General features: G+C 39.4%; 1 protein-coding gene across 1 annotated transcript in view; it reads left to right on the top strand.

Moving 5' to 3' along the window:
* The window catches only part of LOC133612672 (tumor protein p53-inducible protein 11-like), a 100,553-nt gene that overhangs the window by 68,579 nt on the left and 9,474 nt on the right, over positions 1–22,500 (top strand). The window contains exons 3-6 of the mRNA XM_061970300.1: positions 7,521–7,660; positions 18,975–19,033; positions 21,508–21,556; positions 21,844–21,940. Coding sequence (XP_061826284.1) covers positions 7,532–7,660; positions 18,975–19,033; positions 21,508–21,556; positions 21,844–21,940 — 334 coding nt within the window. The 5' untranslated portion in view covers positions 7,521–7,531. The remainder of the gene's footprint in view (positions 1–7,520; positions 7,661–18,974; positions 19,034–21,507; positions 21,557–21,843; positions 21,941–22,500) is intronic.

Genomic DNA, 22,500 nt, shown 5'->3' with positions numbered 1-22,500 from the left:
TTTGGCCCCCCTAGTCTAAATAATTGCCCAGGCTTGATATAGATGAGTCAATGCGTTATAAATCCACGAGAGTTTTGCAGCAGTCTGTCCGGTTTTGATGTGTAGAGCGGCTGATCGCTTTGTGGATTCTTCTAATTCCTCATCAAACATGTACCGTGTGTAAACGATCCCACCGCAGGAAGCTGCTTTTTAGTGTGGAGTTTATTTTTTCCCGCAGTCTTGTTTGCCTCATAAAGTGTTGCATTCGATTTCCCACACTGGGCTCGATGCTGGTGGGGAAGTTTCAGAGTGTGGTGGGTTCTTCTGATGCCGACAGATCTTCTTGAGCCCGGTAGACAGGTTGGAGCAAGTCTTTTATTTGTCATACACAAGTATGTTTTGCTTTCCAGCAATATATATTCAAGACTTTTCAGTCTGGCGTGTCTCTGCTCCTGGCTCCAACTCCAGCCACGTGTCTCCGTCCGGCTGCTGCTAATAAAGGTGACAGGTGATTAGATAACCAGCCCCATCTGGGCAATCTACTCACCTGCCGCTGGCTTCGAGGCCGGTCCTTACACACCCCGCTCCGCGACAGGCCCACAGACCACGCCCCCCTCCACAGCTGGCAACTACTGACAACACTTTTCTTGAGAACAAATGTCTTGCTCTCGTTAGCATTAGCATTAGCCATGTTTTGCTAGGTTTGTGGATCTACGCTATTCTGATGCCGACAGATCTTCTTGAGCCCGGTAGACAGGTTGGAGCAAGTCTTTTATTTGTCATACACAAGTATGTTTTGCTTTCCAGCAATATATATTCAAGACTTTTCAGTCTGGCGTGTCTCTGCTCCTGGCTCCAACTCCATCTCCAGCCACGTGTCTCGGTCCAGCTGCTGCTAATAAAGGCGACAGGTGATTAGATAACCAGCCCCAGCTGGGCAATCTACTCACCTGCCGCTGGCTTCGAGGCCGGTCCTTACAAACCCCGCTCCGCGGCAGGCCCGCAGGCCACGCCCCCCTCCACAGCTGGCAACTACTGACAACACTTTTCTTGAGAACAAACGTCTTGTTCTCGTTAGCATTAACATTAGCCATGTTTTGCTAGGCTTGTGGATCTACGCTAAGGAAGTAAGGGGGCGGCAAGGGCTACGGAAACTCATGGGGGCAAGAAGTATGCCGAAGAAAAAGGAGATTTAAAAAAAAATTGTAGATAAATCGATATATCGCCCAGGCCTTGGTACCAGTCTGGAGGAGGTGGTAGATGACCCAAGGTGGACCACTGGCTGGACCACTCTTCCATGCACAGCTCTAGACCTCTGCGTAGCTGACTGGCTGAGCCTTGAAGAAGATACAACCCCCCCATGACTGTTTGTTGGTTTTCTGATGGAAACCTATAAAATGTACTGTATCTATTAATTTAACATTAATTCAACAATTCAATAACTGTCATCACTCAAAATCAGTGACAGTCGTACTCAATGTTTCTTCTTTTTCCCCCATCGTTTTTTTTTTTTAGTTTTTCCTTGCCCAGATGTGGGTATTGATCAGGTGATGTTGTTGTGAGTTTGTGAAACCATTTGAGGCACTCATGATTAAGGGCTGTATAAATACTTTGATTGATAGATTAATTAAACAATTTGGGTGTTTATTACCCTTTGCTTTTGGGCTTTGTTTTGGCATTTTTGCTGCATTTTTGCTTGATTGCACAACATCGAGGAGGTCATCGGAAGGAAATTAAGGACTGTGGAGGGGGGCGTGGTCTGCGGGCTTGCCGCGGAGCGGGGTGTGTAAGGACCGGCCTCAAAGCCAGCGGCAGGGGAGTAGATTGCCCAGCTGGGGCTGGTTATTTAATCACCTGTTGCCCTTATTAGCAGCAGCCGGCCCGAGACACGTTGTTGGAGTTGGATAGAGAGAGAGACACACGCTGGAGAGCAGAATAGAACAGCAAGAGAAACTGAGGCTGAAAAGTCGAGTGCGTTTGCGGCAGAGTGGACTTAATAAAACATTATTGAATCCAGAATACCAGGCTCTCGTGCCAGTGTGTGGTGGTCAGGAGAACCCACTAGAAGGCAACCTCTACAAGGACGTTTACATACTATCAATATTTAATGTTATATAGCAGGGATTCTCAATCCGTGGTTCGTTCTGTAACAGCCTCTTCCCCCAGGCCGTAAGACTCTTGAACGCATCATAATAATCCCCTCAATTCCCCCCAAAAATGGATTAACTCGCTGGAATATAAAGACAATATAACATACATCCATAAACGTGGATGCATATGCAAAAGTGCAATATATTTATCTGTACAGTAATCTATTTTTTTATATCTGCACCTTATTGCTTTTTTATCCTGCACTACAATGAGCTAATGCAACGAAATTTTGTTCTTATCTGTACTGTAAAGTTCAAATTTGAATGACAATAAAAGGAAGTCTAAGTCTGAGTCTAAGTGTAAGTCGAAGTGTAAATCTAAGTGTAAGTCTAAGTCTAAGTGTATCACTCGTGGTATGCGGGCTCCATCTAGTGGCACACGGAGAATCACTTGATTAAAGTACAGTGTTTTATTTTCCTATTTTTAAACACAGTGTTACTGTTCAAACTGTGTGTCATGTTACAGTGGGCAAAAATATTGAATACACTTGTTAAATAAAATCTACGCCTTGTTTTTATTAAATATTTAGGCCAACTACGCTCCTGTATTTTAATGTTGGTCATTATGGAGGTACTTGGAGAGCCAATATTTTTCTGAGGTGGTACTTGGTGAAAAATGTTATGAAAAAAGAACCTCTGTTGTACAGTTCATAATTAATATTGTAATCCCACTTCCTTTATTCATTTTCAGTAAAAGCTGCAAAATGGGTCATAACATTTTTTTATTTTATTTTATTGGTACTGTGTAATCTTTTATTATAGTGTGATATACTTCATCGTTTTTAGGCATCTTAGAAAATTGCCCCTTCAATTTTCTTGCACCTGTTAAAATGACAATAAAGACATTCTGTTCTATCCCAGCAACCTTTTCTTGGCAACATGGCCCGCAAGTCAAAATAATTGCCCACCCCTGCTTGAGGCTTCGGCAATGCTCGTCAGCACTAATTAGTTGTCTCTCTGCTAACTGCCCAGCTGTGTTAACAGTGTATGTATTGACAAATAGAAGTACCAAATTGTATTTGAAACCACCTTTTAAAGGGGGGAACATTATCACCAGACCTATGTAAGCGTCAATATATATCTTGATGTTGCAGAAAAAAGACCATATATTTTTTTAACCGATTTCCGAACTCTAAATGGGTGAATTTTGGCGAATTAAACGCCTTTCTAACACAACGTGACGTCACATCGGGAAGCAATCCGCCATTTTCTCAAACACATTACAAACACCGAGTCAAATCAGCTCTGTTATTTTCCGGTTTTTTTTCAACTGTTTTCCGTACCTTGGAGACATCATGCCTCGTCGGTGTGTTGTCGGAGGGTGTAACAACACGAACAGGGACGGATTCAAGTTGCACCAGTGGCCCAAAGATGCGAAAGTGGCAGGAAATTGGACGTTTGTTCCGCACACTTTACCGACGAAAGCTATGCTACGACAGAGATGGCAAGAATGTGTGGATATCCTGCGACACTCAAAGCAGATGCATTTCCAACGATAAAGTCAAAGAAATTTGCCGCCAGACCCCCAGGAAAAGAGAGCGGATGAGGGTATGTCTACAGAATATATTAATTGATGAAAACTGGGCTGTCTGCACTCTCAAAGTGTATGTTGTTGCCAAATGTATTTCATATGCTGTAAACCTAGTTCATAGTTGTTAGTTTCCTTTAATGCCAAACAAACACATACCAATCGTTGGTTAGAAGGCGATCGCCGAATTCGTCCTCGCTTTCTCCCGTGTCGCTGGCTGTCGTGTCGTTTTCGTCGGTTTCGCTTGCATACGGTTCAAACCGATATGGCTCAATAGCTTCAGTTTCTTCTTCAATTTCGTTTTCGCTACCTGCCTCCACACTACAACCATCCGTTTCAATACATGCGTAATCTGTTGAATCGCTTAAGCCGCTGAAATCCGAGTCTGAATCCGAGCTAATGTCAGGAAAATGGACGGGTGTATATAACGATGGTTAAAATCAGGCACTTTGAAGCTTTTTTTAGGGATATTGCGAAATGGGTAAAATTTTGAAAAAAACTTTGAAAAATAAAATAAGCCACTGGTTAACTGATTTTTAATGGTTTTAACCCTTCTGAAATTGTGATAATGTTCCCCTTTAACATGTTAAAAAGCAATAAACCTTCAGTATCTGAGATACTCATGACAACTGTTTGTATGAATTCATATACATGCAACACCCTCTAGGAAATTTGCGCTGGTGCCAATTTGGGCAAATTCAACCAATACCCACAAATTAGGATGGGACTTGTGATTGTGTACAATCGCTGAAAAGCCCCTGCACATTTTGGCCAATCATGGTCATTTCTGCCGGTCTAACTTGTCCCTGGAAAGTGCACGTCAACCGTCTAATCAAAATATTTGTTTCTTGTGTAGACAAAGCAGCGATAGCAATGTGTAACAACTCTTTATTGCTCTAACATAGGAGTGGGCAATGTTTTGCCATATAAAATGAATGTTTAGTATGTGTTTAATGTCCACCTGGAATTATTTGTCCTATTTTGACTGTAGTCTCTTACAATCTCTTGTATTTTTCAGGAGCACTTACTTTGAACATCAGAGGTTTATTTGCATTAGTCAATAAAATAGAACAGAATGTCTTTATTGTCATTGTAACTGGTACACCAACGCTGAAGGTGCAATTTTCTAAGGTGCCACAAAAAAACTACTGGGATGAGAGGTGAAACGTCGTCTTAGACAAACCAAAACAGCCCAGTTGCGATCGATTGAATGCCCTGAGATTACAATGACTCGGATGAATGAGAACATCCATAGACATATCACAAGATCATAATGATACAAAAACTCCTACTGTAACCAATGACAGAATACAAGAGACGTTGTCACAGACCACCTCATAAACGGAATTACATTGGACTTATTTTTGAAAAAGCCACCCAGATGATGTACATAAATAAAGGATGTGAGATTACAAATGTGATCTATTAACGATAAAACGTTGAATATTAAAAGTGGTACTTTGACATACGAGTTTACACCTAGTGTGTGTGTGTGTGTGTGTGTGTGTGTGTGTGTGTGTGTGACTATCAGTGGTACTTTAACTTTAACTTTATTTCATTCTGGGACGGAGCTCTTTTTTTCAATATACTTCTATGTCAAATTGGTATTCCTCATTGAAATTAATAACAAAAATTCCAATATTCTATTCTGCCCCCCCCCCCCCTCTCCAAAAAAAAAAAACATGACAAGTAAAAAAAAAAATGTACTTAGCTATTGAATGTTGTATCAAAAACAATACAATAGAATTTTAAGTAATTAATACTTATGTATAGCATTTAGCATTTATCTTGGAAAGCAAATTTCTCGGGTATCTCCTGCAAGCTGTTTCTCTGTCATCAGCAGCTTCATCATATTTTCGTGAATAAATGCACTCTGTTCGAAAAAAAATGTTTTGACAGTGGTGTTATAGCTTTTATTGCTTCCTCCTGCTTCAGTATGGTGCAGATTGTTGCACTATATGCTCGTACTGCTTCGCCAAGTCGGCTACTCGTACACCTCGGTTTAGGGCTGTGCGATATATCCAATATACTCGATATATCGTGGGTTTTTCTCTCTGCGATGTAGAAAATGACTATTTCGTGAGTATTCGAGTATACGTTCTCACGCAGTTGCTTTTAGCTGCGGGCATTACACTACAGGCTTTTTTCACTCTTTCTTGTCTCTCCTTCTCACAGTGACGAAAAACAAGCGCACCTTCTTACATAGGTCACATACTGTCACGCGTGCAACGTCATACACCCTCACGGGGCAGAGAGGTAGCGGCATGGTATAGTTAGCTGTGGCAGGTGGAACAAGCTGAGTGGTGCGAGTGGTAATACAAGAGAAAGAAGGTGCGAATCTGGTAACAAATGAAGGAAGAATTAATTCCTCATGAAAAACAGCAGGGGATCCATTGTCTGGCGGTGGTTTGGCTTCAAGCGGTAAGATGTTGAACAGACAACCGTAATATGTCAAGTATGCGGCAAAAGCGTTGCTACAAAAAGTAGCACCACTGTTAATTTGTAGCATCATTTAAAAAGTCACCCGCTAGAGAATAAGGAGTGCTTGAAACTCCGCATGTCAACATCTCCGGCCGGTGCCACACCAACAAAATGCCGAAGCAACCATTTCCAGATCAACACCGTATGAAAAAAATAGTCCACAACAGAAGGAGGAACCTACCACATAGCGAAGGACATACACTATTTGATTTCCTATTATGCAGCTCATTTTTATTTGACTGTTATTAAAATATCTTGTGTGACATCATGCACAAAAGTGCACTTTATTTGTTTTAAACTATTGTAGTGGCGTTCTGTACAAAAAGTGCACTTTAATTTAGTGTTGTTTTGATATGTCATCTTAGTGACATCATGCACAAAAGTGCACTAATAGCTTGTTTTAAAATGTCTCTGACAATCTTGCACTTTCTGTTTTGGAAATGACATGAATGTTTGTGCCACTGCTTAATAACTGTTTAATAAATACACTTTTGCTAAATTGACTTAGTTGTGATTTCCCTCTCTGCATGCAAGTTTAAAATGAGCATATATTAATGGAGTATGAAGAAGAATGTTTTAATGTAGACACATAGAATCATACTGCTGTGATTATATGCATCAAGTGTTCATTCAAGGCTAAGGCAAAATATGGAGATATATATCGTGTATCGTGACATGGCCTAAAATTATCGAGATATTGATCAAAGGCCCTATCGCACAGCCCTATCTCGGTTGTTTTTTGATGATATCATTCTTTAATTCAGTGCACATTTCCCTCTTCTTCTCAGCACTGTCCTTCACACTACAAAATATTGATATCACAAGATGATGCAATGTTATAGAAAATAAGCCTGAAGCCATCAGAACTTTTGCCGCAACTTTGTGAAAATGCTGCCATGAATTTAGATATTTGAGCCATAACAACCCCAAAAAGCCTGTGAAATCATGGAGGGACTGACATAAGTCAGATTCCAACACATAAATGCATTGGTGGGGCCACGCCACCCCACTCGCATCACAAATAGATTCAGGTCCTGTGGGAAAAGTGTTGTCTTGGAGTAAGCAATCACTTCAATTATGCTCTGTTCTGCACTCACTAATCAGATGAAATTGAAATACGATTAGATCATTGATAAAATGGTGCATTTGTCTTGTTGAAGTTTGTTCATCGTGGTCTGTAGCAGCAGCAGCCCTTTCTCCTTAATGCCTCAGATACCTACGAAGACAACTGTGCACTAATGGCATTTCAGATAAGTGCTCGTATCCCCTAGAGATCGATGTTGCATCATTTCAGATGTATTCTTTATAAGTCAAGAAACAACCTGGCTGTTTAGCGGCATCTTCTCCAGTACATTCAAGATCATTTAATGTTTCTTTTGCAGGCGTCCGAGCCATGGCTTCTAAACCACACCCTCCTCTGATGAAGAAACACAGTCAGACGGATTTGATAAGCCGCCTGAAGAGCCGGAAGATTCTTGGAGTTGGCGGAGAAGACGACGATGGTGAAGTCCACCGATCCAAGGTTAGATTACTCCACATTCCATGGCTTTGGCTAAGATGAAGCCAAATTGTAGGTGGTTTAACCTGACAAATAGCAGGTGTTGGATTGTCGATGTATTTATTATTCCCAGAGAATACACTATTACAAAAAAAAATCTGACAAAATGCAAGATAAAAAGACTAGTGAATTTATCTCTCCGTGCAGCTAGTTGATTTTACTTGAGAAGACATCCTAAATTAACATTTGTATATCTAGAAATTAGCAGGACTTTTAACCTCTTAAGGCCCAAGCTGTTTGTTTATATGCTTTTTTTTATTTCTCTTTGCTATTTGGGCTTATTGGACCCTAATTAGAATAAAAACTAAGAATCATCTTTTCATATGATGTACTTAGTCCATAAGTACACAAATGTGTACTTCATGTTTAGTGACATGCTAATTCTTATTTTTACACTTTTCTTTCCAAATTCCATTGTATGTTATACTCTTCTGACACCTGGCAGTATAAGTGTCCACATAAGCGGCCATAAGACCCCAATTCAGTAGTGTACACAATTTTGGAAATAAGAGATAAAAGGTGTTGTCCACGCATGTGGCCACTAAGGCCTTTAGATAAGATAGAAATAAGTATTTTCATTCTTAAATTAAGCTTCCTTGGGATGTTGCAGAATCTTGAAACAAAATTTTTTTCTGTGGGGAAAACAATCCATCAAGCGGTGCGGCTTCATAGCTTACCGAAGTCATACCGACAACATTTTGACAGATTTTTGAGCTCCCTGTGTAATGTTCTATATTCTCAATGGAACATTTAAAGTTTCTGTGTTGTTTAGGGGTGCAACGGATCAAAAAACTCATGGTTCGGATTAGAGATGTCTGGTAATGGCTTTTTTGCCGATATCCGATATTCCGATATTGTCCAACTCTTAATTACCGATTCCGATATCAACCGATACTGATATATACAGTCGTGGAATTAACACATTATTATGCTTAATTTTATTGTGATGCCCCGCTGGATGCATTAAACATTGTAACAAGGTTTTCCAAAATAAATCAACTCAAGTTATGGAAAAAAATGCCAACATGGCACTGCCATATTTATTATTGAAGTCACAAAGTGCATTATTTTATTTAACATGCCTCAAAACAGCAGCTTGGAATTTGGGACATGCTCTCCCTGAGAGAGCATGAGGAGGTTGAGGGGGGCGGGGTTGAGGTGGGGGGGTAGCGGGGGGTGTATATTGTAGCGTCCCGGAAGAGTTAGTGCTGCAAGGGGTTCTGGGTATTTGTTCTGTTGTGTTTATGTTGTGTTACGGTGCGGATGTTCTCCCGAAATGTGTTTGTCATTCTTGTTTGGTGTGGGTTCACAGTGTGGCGCATATTTGCAACAGTGTTAAAGTTGTTTATACGGCCACCCTCAGTGTGACCTGTATGGCTGTTGACCAAGTTTGCCTTGCATTCACTTGTGTGTGGCACTGAACGGAGATGTTGACATGCGGAGTTTCAAGCACTCCTTATTCTCTAGCTGGTGACTTTTCAGATGATGCTACAAATTAGCTGTGGTGCTACTTTTTGTAGTAACGCTTTTGCCGCATACTTGACATATTACGGTTGTCTGTTTAACATCTTCCTGCTTGAAGCCAAAACCACCGCCAGACGATGGACCCCGTGCTGTTTTTTTTTAGGAATGAATTCTTCCTTCATTTGTTACCAGATTCGCACCTTCTTTCTCTCGTATTACCACGCGCACCGCTCCGCTAGCATCACAGCTAACGTTACCCATGCTGCTACCTCTCTGCTCCACGAGAGCGTATGACGTTGCACGCGTGACAGTATGTGACGTAGGTTCGCTCCCCGCCTCTTGACATCCAAATCGCTGCCATTGTGTCCTTGGGCAGGACACTTCACCCTTGCCCCCGGTACCACTCACACTGGTGAATGAATGATGAATGAATGATGATAGGTGGTGGTCGGAGGGGCCGTAGGCGCAAACTGGCAGCCTCGCTTCCGTCAGTCTACCCCAGGGCAGCTGTAGCTTACCACCAGCAGGTGTGAATGAATGATGGGTTCCCACTTTTCTGTGAGCGCTTTGAGTATCTAATAATAGAAAAAGCGCAATATAAAATCTAATCCATTATTATATATATATATATATATATATATATATATATATATATATATATTAGGGATGTCCGATAATGGCTTTTTTGCCGATATCCGATATTCCGATATTGTCCAACTCTTTAATTACCGATACCGATATCAACCGATACCGATATATACAGTCGTGGAATTAACACATTATTATGCCTAATTTGGACAACCAGGTATGGTGAAGATAAGGTACTTTAAAAAAAAAATTAATAAAGTAAGATAAATAAATTAAAAACATTTTCTTGAATAAAAAAGAAAGTAAAACAATATAAAAACAGTTACATTGAAACTAGTAATTATTGAAAATGAGTCAAATTAACTGTTAAAGGTTAGTACTATTAGTGGACCAGCAGCACGCACAATCATGTGTGCTTACGGACTGTATCCCTTGCAGACTGTATTGATATATATTGATATATAATGTAGGAATCAGAATATTAATAACAGAAAGAAACACTTTTGTGTGAATGAGTGTAAATGGGGGAGGGAGGTTTTTTGGGTTGGTGCACTAATTGTAAGTGTATCTTGTGTTTTTTATGTTGATTTAATAAAAAATAAATAAATTTAAAAAACAATACCGATAATAAAAAAAAAAACGATACCGATATTTTCCGATATTGCATTTTAACGCATTTATTGTCCGATAATATCGGACATCTCTAATATATATATATATATATATATATATATATATATATATATATATATATATATATATATATATATATGTATGTATATATATATGTGTATGTGTATGTATATATATATGTATATAATTATTATTATTATTACATTAGGCGGGGTTATAAGGCGCACTGTCTATTTTTGAGAAAATGAAAGGATTTTAAGTGCGCCTTATAGTCCGAAAAATACGGTAGTTATTTTCTCAATTGTAACATTTTTAAACGAGAATGCTAAAATTAGGATTATGATGTAAAGTCAATGCCTAAAAATAGGTAAATAGCCACAAATTGTAAATCTTGGCACAGTAACACAGCCTTTTATGAGAAGGCATGTATCCCCTTTTTAAAAGCCAAACTCAGCTAGCCACTAATTGGCTTATTACTTATATAATGTCCTAATCTGTGCATTTGCATCTTATGCTTTAGTGAATTGATATCACACAATCTTATGACCTCCTGCTGCTGCCGTGAGTAATGATTGGCTCTTTGTGCATGCTGTGTGCTCTGTACAGTATTGCAACAACACTTTACATGTACGTCTACAAACACATGGCACACACATCTAGCTCCAAAAAAAGACTTGATATATTTGGTACTGCATATATTCATGCTTTCCTCATCCCTCGCATTGGGCTGAAATATCAAGATTCCTGTCAATATACAGTCGTGGTCAAAAGTTGACATACACGTGTAAAGAACATAATGTCATGGCTGTCTTGAGTTTACAATAATTTCTACAACTCTTAATTTTTTGTGATAGAGTGATTGGAGCACATACTTGTTGGTCACAAAAAACATTCATGAAGTTTGCTTCTTTTATGAATGTATTATGGGTCTACTGAAAATGTGTGCTGGGTCAAAAGTATACATACAGCAATGTTAATATTTGCTTCCATGTCCCTTGGCAAGTTTCACTGCAATAAGGCGCTTTTGGTAGCCATCCACAAGCTTCTGCTTGAATTTTTGACTACTCCTCTTGACAAAATTGGTGCAGTTCAGCAAAATGTGTTGGTTTTCTGACATGGACTTGTTTCTTCAGCATTGTCCACACGTTTAAGTCAGGACTTTGTGAAGGCCATTCTAAAACCTTCATTCTAGCCTGATTTAGCCTTTCCTTTACCACTTTTGATGTGCATTTGGGGTCATTGTTCTGTTGGAACACCCAACTGCGCCCAAGACCCAACCTCCGGGCTGATGAGTTTAGCTTGTCCTGAAGAATTTGGAGGTAATCCTCCCTTTTTTGTCACAAGGTGTTGGTGACGAACCCCAAGATGCAGAGAAGGCAGGATTGGTACAGGAAAACATGATTTAATGTCCATGAAATTAAGAAAAAACACGAACCAGGAACCAGGAACAGCCAAACTGGAGAACGGGAAACAGGATCCAGCAAACAGGAACAAAAAGACAGCATGCTGCAAACAGCGACAGGATACAGGTTCACCGACAAGTATTAATGACATCGACAAGTCATAATGACAATACTCCAGCACAGACTGGATGGCAAGGCAGGTTTAAATAGCAGCTGGCTGATTGACACCAGGTGTGGCCAGGTGCCAATCAGCCACAGCTGAGGGAAAACAGCACAGGAAACAACCAAAATAAGAGCGCAAAGACAGAGGAAAAACTAAAACATAACCAAACTGTCAGGGACAAGCCTGACATTTTCATGTTGTTGCTTGCTGGAAAGTCATCCCGGTGTGCAGAGTCAAAGGAAATGGGCATGGCTCAGATGTTGTCTGCCATGCACATCACTTTCACATACCGTATTTTTCGGACTATAAGTCGCAGTTTTTTTCACAGTTTGGCCGGGGGTGCGACTTATACTCAGGAGCGACTTATGTGTGAAATAATTAACACATTACCGTAAAATATCAAATAATATTATTTAGCTCATTCACGTAAGAGACTAGACGTATAAGATTTCATGGGATTTAGCGATTAGGAGTGACAGATTGTTTGGTAAACGTATAGCATGTTCTATATGTTATAGTTATTTGAATGACTCTTACCATAATATGTTACGTTAACATACCAGGCACGTTCTCAGTTGGTTATTTATGCCTCATATAACGTACACTTATTCAGCCTGTTGTTCACTATTCTTTATTTATTTTAAATTGTCTTTCAAATGTCTATTCTTGGTGTTGGCTTTATCAAATAAATTTCCCCAAAAAATGCAACTTATAGTCCAGTGCGACTTATATATGTTTTTTTGTTCCTTCTTTATTGTGCATTTTCGGCCGGTGCGACTTATACTCCGGAGCGACTTATAGTCCGAAAAATACGGTAACCCACAAAAATTATATGTAAAATAAAATAAATAAAAAAATAATCAAACAAAAAAATTAATAAAATAAAAATGTCTCTGATATATTAAAGTATTATATGTAAAATAAAATAAATAAAAAAATAATCAAACAAAAAAATAAATAAAATAAAAACGTCTCGGATATATTAAAGTATTATATGTAAAATAAAATAAATAAATAAATAATCAAACAAACAAAAAATAAAAATAAAAACGTCTCGGATATATATATTTTTTCCTTCTTTATTGTGCATTTTCGGCCGGTGCGGCTTATACTCCGGAGCGACTTATACTCCGGAGCGACTTATACTCCGAAAAATACGGTAACCCACAAAAATTATATGTAAAATAAAATAAATAAAAAAATAATCAAACAAAAAAATAAATAAAATAAAAACGTCTCGGATATATTAAAGTATTATATGTAAAATAAAATAAATAAATAAATAATCAAACAAAAAAATAAATAAAATAAAAACGTCTCGGATATATATATTTTTTCCTTCTTTATTGTGCATTTTCGGCCGGTGCGACTTATACTCCGGAGCGACTTATACTCCGAAAAATACGGTAACCCACAAAAATTATATGTAAAATAAAATAAATAAATAAATAATCAAACAAAAAAATAAATAAAATAAAAATGTCTCGGATATATTAAAGTACGTCCACATCGCAGACATGCTGCCTGTGCCTCTGCCTGCGTCATCACAACATCCGGTTTAGGCAGTGCTGTTAAGATGATTAAAGTTTTTTTCCGGCAGCCAAATACTTGGTGCATCCCAAGTAAATAGTGCGTAAATAATAGGCTTCCTAAGAAATAGCAATCGTTGAAGGACTGTACGATTTGGCACAGTTGCGTACATGTTACGTACGTTTTTACACAAGTGAATTGAAAAATAAAGCTAAAGTAGATCCCTCCTCTACTTAACAGCCATGGAATGATAAAACCCCCTCAAATATATTACACTATATTGGTATATAAAATATTTGTATCTATATAATTTACTCCAGTGCGACTTATATATGTTTTTTCCCTTCTTTATTATGCATTTTCGGCCGGTGCGACTTATACTCCGAAGAATACGGTACTGTAATGTGAATTATGGTTCTTAGTTTGTTGATAAAATTAACATTTTAGCTCCATCAGAAAGAAAATAAGCCGCATGGTGGAACCCATGCGGCTTTGTAAACAAAAGAGGGAAGTGCTTAGTGACTAGTGCCTCAGTCGGCCGCCTCTTCCTGCCTCCTCTCCTGCTGAGATAGGAATATCCGACTGAGGGCGTTCTATTTACGCTACAATATGTGCCAAAAGATATTGGCCAGGGTTCACTGCCTGCTTCTTCACAGGCCGATAACCTCCTTCACTGGTCTGACCGCATGAGACAAGGCCTTCACAAATGTGACTCTATAAACTGTCCAAATCCCTCACATGAGTTGCGCACACGCTCACACTTTCAGCCTGATATAGATTGTACTTCACCCGAACATTTTTCATTCCGTCGCTTACCGCCTGTTTCTGACTGAGCGATAAATGATGACGAAAGACGAAGTAGCAGCTGTGATTAAGCATCTCTCGTCTAACACTATTTCTTCATTTCCTGTTTCTCCCCTATGCGCCATTTGCAAAGTCAATCATGTGCTATCAGTTGGCGCTCAGCTCTCTTATGAGCATTTTTCATGGCTTCCATGAATATTCATGTGCTCCTGTCAAAACGAGCTCCGAGAAGCACAGCAAGGTTGAAACAGATCAGGTCATGTATTCCCTGCATTGCCCTGGATTGATCATATTTTGCTTCAATTGCATAAACCTATTTTATATTCTACAAAACCCAAAAGCAGTGAAGTTGTCATAAATAAAAACAGAATACAATGATTTGCAAATCCTTTTCAACTTATATTCAATTGAATAGACTGCAAAGACAAGATATTCAATGTTCGAACAGGAAAAACTTTATTTTTTGCAAATATTAGCTCATTTGGAATTCAATGCCTGCAAAGTGTTTCAAAAAAGTTTGCACAAGTGGCAAAAAAGACTGAGAAAGTTGAGGAATGCTCATCAAACACTTATTTGGAACATCCCACAGGTGAACAGGCTAACTGGGAACAGGTGGGTGCCATGATTGGGTATAAAAGCAGCTTCCATGAAATGCTCAGTCATTCACAAACAAGGATGGGGCAAGAGTCACCACTTTGAGAACAAATGCGTGAGCAAACTGTCCAACCGTTTAAGAACAACATTTCTCAACGAGCTATTGCAAGAAATTTAGGGATTTCACCATCTACGGTCCGTAATATCATCAAAAGGTTCAGAGAATCTGGAGAAATAACTGCACGTAAGCGATGATATTACAGACATTCGATTGCTCAGGCGGTACTGCATCAAAAAGGGACATCGGTGTGTAAAGGATATCACCACATGGGCTCAGGAACACATCAGAAAACCACTGTCAGTAACTACAGTTCGTTGCTACATCTGTAAGTGCAAGTTAAAACTCTACTATGCAAAGCCAAAGCCATTTATCAACAACGCCCAGAAACGCTGCCGGCTTCGGTGGTCCCGTGCTCATCTAAGATAGACTGATGCAAAGTGGAAAAGTGTTCTGTGGTCTGACGAGTCCACATTTCACATTGTTTTTGGAAACTGTGGATGTCGTGTCCTCCGGACCAAAGAAGAAAAGAACCATCCGGATTGTTATAGGCACAAAGTTGAAAAGCCAGCATATGTGATGGTATGCGGGTGTATTAGTGCCCGAGGCATGGGTAACTTACACATCTGTGAAGGCATCATTAATGCTGTCCTTTGTAACTGAGCTACTGTGTGGAACAATTTTCCTTGTGGTTCATTAAAGTTTGTCTAAGTCTAAGAAAGGTACATACAGGTTTTGGAGCAACATGTGTTGCCATCCAAGCAACGTTATCATGGACGCCCCTGCTTATTTCAGCAAGACAATGCCAAGCCAAGTGTTACCACAACTTGGCTTCATAGTAAAAGAGTGCGGGTACTAGACTGGCCTGCCTGTAGTCCAGACCTGTCTCCCATTGAAAATGTGTGGCGCATTATGAAGCCTAAAATACCACAACGGAGACCCCCGGACTGTTGAACAACTTAAGCTGTACATCAAGCAAGAATGGGAAAGAATTCCACCTGAGAAGCTTAAAAAATGTGTCTCCTCAGTTCCCAAACGTTTACTGAGTGTTGTTAAAAGGAAAGGCCATGTAACACAGTGGTAAAAATGCCCCTGTGCCAACTTTTTTGCAATGTGTTGCTGCCATTAAATTGTAAGTTAATGATTATTTGCAACAACAAAAAAATTAGTTTCTCAGTGTGAACATTAAATATCTTGTCTTTGCAGTCTATTCAATTGAATATAAGTTGAAAAGGATTTGCAAATCATTGTATTCTGCAAATCACAGTTTCTTTACAATTAGGTTTTTTTATATTCTAGCCGGAGTTTCTCTGTGTAAATATCAGTCATCTCATTTTGTTGTTGTGACATGTAAGAGCCTTATCGAGCAGAAAACAACTTTGTAATGGATAGCGAGTGCCTTGTACGTAAGCACCGCTAGCTGGAAAATTATTCATCTTTTCTGCCTCGGTGCTTTTCATGCCTCACTGTATTTTTATTGCACCGATAATCGTCTGACCACAACACGAGAACAGTTAGGGATAGAGGGAAATCACGACTGTTGGGAATTGAAGGCTTCGGGCAAACCACTTCAACTTCACAGCTCATGAAGGTTTGTTTTTTCCTCAGGATTCCTAAGTGTCTGTTTAAGCACAGAGCCTTTTGTTGTTGCTTTTTCTCAATTCGAAAGTTATTTCAAGCAGTCAGTCATGCTAATGCCGTGTGAAAATAGCCATGCTGCTCTGCAATCAGGCTCCTTTTTTTAATTTGTATTCACACAAAAAAAGGCACACACAAGAAAATAATTGTGTAATTATTACCGACCTAAGACTGCTCGTTCTGCTGACTCCTGCTCGGTATCTCGGATACATCAGCATTTTTGTGACCAGCAAGAGAAAATCCCAGGCAGTGGGGGGGGGGATGAAGACCCCATTATCTAATCTGCATTATTTCCCATGACTCGTGTACTTTATGGACACTGGAAGAAGTAAAAATTGAACAAATTAAACACATTTGTTTATTAGTACTTTTCATCTTTTAGCAGTAGTCAACTTTTCTTCCTTTTTTTCATCACTTATCTTCATACTTGACAACCCCCCCCCAAATGGTAAAAACATCCATATATTCCATATAATATCACTTTTATGCAGAACTTTGCTGCTCTGTAAACAAACCCGGCCCACTCTGATTCATGCCTTTTACTGCATGGAGCTGCTTTGACATAGTTCCTATGGTTACCGTAGTAACCCCCATGTCACTCAAAATTGCAGATTGTAACCATTGTAATTAGAGATGTCCGATAATATCGGCATGTCGAGATTATCGGCCGATAAATGCTTTAAAATGTAATATCAAAAATTATTGGTATCGTTTTTTGTTTTTTTATCAGGATGTTTTTTTATTTTATTTTATTTTTTATTAAATCAACATAAAAAACACAAGATACACTTACAATTAGTGCACAAACCCCAAAAAAACACCCTCCCCCATTTACACTTATTCGCACAAAAGGGTTGTTTCTTTCTGTTATTAATATTCTGGTTCCTACATTATATATCAATATATATCAATACAGTCTGCAAGGGATACAGTCCGTAAGCACACATGATTGTGCGTGCTGCTGGTCCACTAATAGTACTAACCTTTAACAGTTAATTTTACTCATTTTCATTAATTACTAGTTTCTATGTAACTGTTTTTATGTTGTTTTACTTTCTTTTTTATTCATAAAAATGTTTTTAATTTATTTATCTTATTTTATTTCATACATTTTTTAAAAAAGGACCTTATCTTTACCATACCTGGTTGTCCAAATTTTAATATTAAAACATTTTTTTTTAGGAGTTTAACGATTCCTTTATTAACAAAGCCAAAACAATAACTTGCCGAACTGTCCTCATTTTCAGCCGCCCTGCAGATACACACCCACACAGTGTCTTTAGCCTTCTGGTGCACTCACAGTTGGAAATCACAAAACTCCTTAATTTCATTTACTTGCAACGATTTGGAATGAAAAATAAAATTCACTTTGCCTTGTTAGTTAATCTTCTTGCCTGTCGTACAACGCTGTGGATACTTCCTGAATGTTTCAATCAATCAATCAATCAAAGTTTACCTATATAGCCCTAAATCACGAGTGTCTCAAAGGGCTGCACAAGCCACAACGACATCCTCGGCTCAGATCCCACATCAGGGCAAGGAAAAACTCAACCCAATGGGAGGACAATGAGAAACCTTGGAGTGTCAAAGTCAAGAATGATGGGATGATATTTGATTAGTTCTAGAACCGGCCCGAAGGCCACAGCCGCCTGCTGCTGTTTTGCATGCACCAATACTCCATCAGTGTTGGCGCTTGGAATTTTCAAAATGGGGTCCCAGGGACCCCATCAAGTCATAAAAATGGGGTCCCACAGTACATTTTTGCCGTCCCACTTTTTTGTAAGCGTTTTGAAAACCAATGATAAATGTATGCTTTATCCTGTTATATCTCACATTCTATATATTGTTTTGGAAAAAGGTTGTCATAAACGTTACTTAATTCATTAAAAAATAATACAAAAAAACCAAATGTTCATGCATATGTAAATGTATTCAGTATAAACATTCATTCACTTTCTTCTTTCCTTCATGAATCTAAACTTTACCGCTGCCGGTATTTTTTTTCTATATTTTTATTGTAATATTTTCAGAATGTGTTTGTTCTATTTTTGGCCAAAGTAAGACAAAGAAAACAATCTGAAGTTGTCTTTATTTTTTTGTTTTAAAGCCATGATTTTAATAGTCCGGCCCGTGTGTGCACAGATTTTCCTCCATGCGGCCCCTGAGCTAAAATGAGTTGGACACCCCTGATCTAAGTGTTAAATGTTAAATAAAAAGATTGGGATTTTATCAGACGAATGAACATTCGGAAATTGGTCCAGAGTAGTACTGGTATTGATTCAAAGGTACCTGGAATTGGTACTGTTCAAATGTGAAAGGTACCCATCTTTTATCAAAATATCCCTTTTAATTATGATGTGTCTATTTTGAAACCTCATTTCCTCCTTCCTCTCAAATTCACAGATCAGTCAGATGCTCGGGAATGAGATGAAGTTTGCGGTTCGAGAGCCAATCGGACTGAGGTGAGATTTCAACTCAGTTACTCTGCAGCAACCGTGTTATTACAGCAGACTGCAAGATCCACGTCGGTTTAACGAACGAGATTTCTCTATAGAATCTCCTCTCTGGTCAACAAAAACACCATGAAGATTCTAGCGGGAACTCTCATTCAACCCTTTTTCGATTACGCATGCACCTCCTGGTACCCTAGCACCTCCAAAACCCTCAAATCTAAACTCCAAACATCCGAGAACAAGCTAGTCAAATTACTTCTAGACCTCCACCCCAGATCCCACCTCACTCCTACCCACATCTCCAAAGTGGGCTGGCTCAGGGTGGAGGACAGAGTAAAACAACTTGCACTGAGCCTAGTCTATAAAATCCGCTACACCTCCCTGATACCGAAGTACATGTCAAACTACTTCCTTAACGTAAATGACCGCCATAACCACAACACCAGGGGGAGCTCCACTAACCACGCTAAACCCAGATTCCGATCCAACAAAGGTCTTAAAGGGGAACATTATCACAATTTCAGAGGGGTTAAAACCATTAAAAATCAGTTCCCAGTGGCTTATTTTATTTTTCGAAGTTTTTTTCAAAATTTTACCCATCACGCAATATCCCTAAAAAAACCTGTCCATTTTCCTGTGACGTCACATAGTGATGCCAATACAAACAAACATGGCGGATAGAACAGCAAGCTATAGTGACATTAGCTCGGATTCAGACCCGGATTTCAGCGGCTTAAGCGAAATTGAAGAAGAAACTGAAACTATTGAGCCATATCGGTTTGAACCGTATGCAAGCGAAACCGATAAACGTCACGACAGTCAGCGACACGGGAGAAAGCGAAGACGAATTCGGCGATCGCCTTCTAACCAACGATTGGTATGTGTTTGTTTTTAAGTGTTGTAACGTTTTTAAGCTAAATTATTGGTAAACACAGTTTATGTATAATAATTTACGTAAAACCGCGAGTAAAGAATAAAGTTTTCATCAATTAATATATTCTATAGACATACCCTCATCCGCTCTCTTTTCCTGAAAGCTGATCTGTCCAGTTTTGGAGTTGATGTCAGCAGGCCAGGGAAGCTAGGGTCGATATTCTTCTCTTGATCATCTTCGGTGGCATAAGGGACGGTAGAATCGGTGTGAGCCAAGACATCCAGGGGGTTTAGCTCGCTCGTCTGCGGGAACAAACTGCCGCCATTGCTTGCCGTGCTACCGAGGCCCTTTGTCCCTGAATAGCTCACACACTCCGGCAGATTCAATGGGGGTCTGGCGGCAGATTTCTTTGACTTTATCGTTGGAAATGCATCTGCTTTGAGTGTCGCAGGATATCCACACATTCTTGCCATCTCTGTCGTAGCATAGCTTTCGTCGGTAAAGTGTGCGGAACAAACGACTGACCATTTTCGTCGGCTTTCCCCACACCCTCGTATTTTGAACAAATTTGGTCCAATTTCTTGCCACTTTCGCATCTTTGGGCCACTGGTGCAACTTGAATCCGTCCCTGTTCGTGTTGTTACACCCTTCGACAACACACCGACGAGGCATGATGTCTCCAAGGTACGGAAAACAGTCGAAAAAACGGAAAATAACAGAGCTGATTTGATTCGGTGTTTGTAATGTGTTTGAGAAAATGGCGGATTGCTTCCCGATGTGACGTCACGTTGTGATGTCATCGCTCCGAGAGCGAATAATAGAAAGGCGTTTAATTCGCCAAAATTCACCCATTTAGAGTTCGGAAATCGGTTAAAAAAATATATGGTCTTTTTTCTGCAACATCAAGGTATATATTGACGCTTACATAGGTCTGGTGATAATGTTCCCCTTTAACTCATTCTCTTTCTATGCCACATCAATATGGGATGCACTCCCAACAGGTGTAAAAGAAAGGGCATCTCTATCCTCCTTCAAAACCGCACTAAAAGAACACCTCCAGGCAACTTCAACCGTAAACTAACAAACTTCCTTTCACATCCGACCTCCCCACATTGTAAAATAATCAAATGTAGATACTTATTCTTATTCTTAAGCTCTCTGATCTCTATCTCTGTGTCCACTACTTGCTGTACATATCCTACCAAGTCAGTCCTACACTGTTCCAATGTCCATTTCTCAGATGATGCAATTGTTGATGACTGAAGTGTTGATACCAACTAAACCTAACCCCTCCTCCCCTCCATATCCCACACCCCGGATTGTAAATAATGTCAATAATTCAATATATATATACTGTGATGATTATCTTGTGTGATGACTGTATTATAAAAATAGTATACATCTGTATCATGGACCCCGACTTAAACAAGTTGAAAAACTTATTCGGGTGTTACCATTTAGTGGTCAATTGTACGGAATATGTACTTCACTGTGCAATCTACTAATAAAAGTTTCAATCAATCAATCAGGTCTGAGTAAAGTTCAAGTTGTGTCGACTTGGTTGGGGCTGATTTAAAGCAACGCTGCTCTGTTATGTCTTCTTTCTTAGGATGTGGTTGCTCATCTCAGCTGTGGGTTTCACTGTGGTTGCCTTAATGGTAAGTGATGTGGTCTACCAACACTTTCAGCAAGTTGTGTCCATACACATTGCAGTCATTGTGTCATGAATTAGTCCTTTTTTTTTGGTTCAGTTTTATGCGCATTAGCCATCTGGAGAAACAGTTGAGTCTGTTGTCTGCGTGACTGTGCCCGTGTTCAATATCTCCAGTGTTCATGCTTTCCTCAGTGCAACTTAGTCTCAGTGGCTGTATTTTTGGGGGATCGTTTTACGGACAAAATGTCACTGTGTTGTAATTATGACGTCTGTGCCGTCCTTTGTTCACAGGCCCTGATGTTTCCTAACCAGCTTTATGAGGTTGTGTTTGAGGAGGAGCTCTCCACAACAAGTCTCTCTGTCCGGCTCTATGGAGGAGCACTGTTAAGTGAGTATTGGTCCAAAGATGCGATAAATATCGCTTTTAAATCATCTGGGAAGAAAGTGGAGGCTGGCAGAACTGTATGTGCATCATATTACTATAGGACAGTTCTGGGCAAAATACAGTCCATTAAGATTTTCCGTAATTTTTTTTAGACCTCTAACATCAAAACACATTATGATGTGCAGTGCTGTTTTTAAATGACCGTAAGTCTTGAACTATACAAAGTATTTCAATTGTTGAAATCTGCGCTTTTGTGTGTTATAGGAGTTATTACGGTAATCTACGTCAGTGTTTTTCAACCACTGTTAGATATTGTCTGGTGTGCCGTTGGAAATTATGCAACTTCACCTAATTTGTCCAAAAAATATATTTTGCAAATCAATCATTATAATCTGCAAATAATGTGCCGTTGCTTAGTGTCTGGGCTGTGTAGAACTCGGCAGGGTAACCACGTAATACTCCATGTCACTAGGTAGCAGCAGGTAGTCAATAGCTTTGTAAAAGTCGGAATGTGTCGGGTGGGACGAGGATGGTTTGTCGTGATCCCAATATGCAGACCACAG

Source organism: Nerophis lumbriciformis, linkage group LG10 (assembly GCF_033978685.3).
Source record: "Nerophis lumbriciformis linkage group LG10, RoL_Nlum_v2.1, whole genome shotgun sequence".
Lineage (NCBI taxonomy): Eukaryota > Metazoa > Chordata > Actinopteri > Syngnathiformes > Syngnathidae > Nerophis > Nerophis lumbriciformis.
The sequence above is the reverse complement of the archived record's forward strand: the minus strand, read 5'-3'. Positions and strand labels throughout refer to the sequence as shown.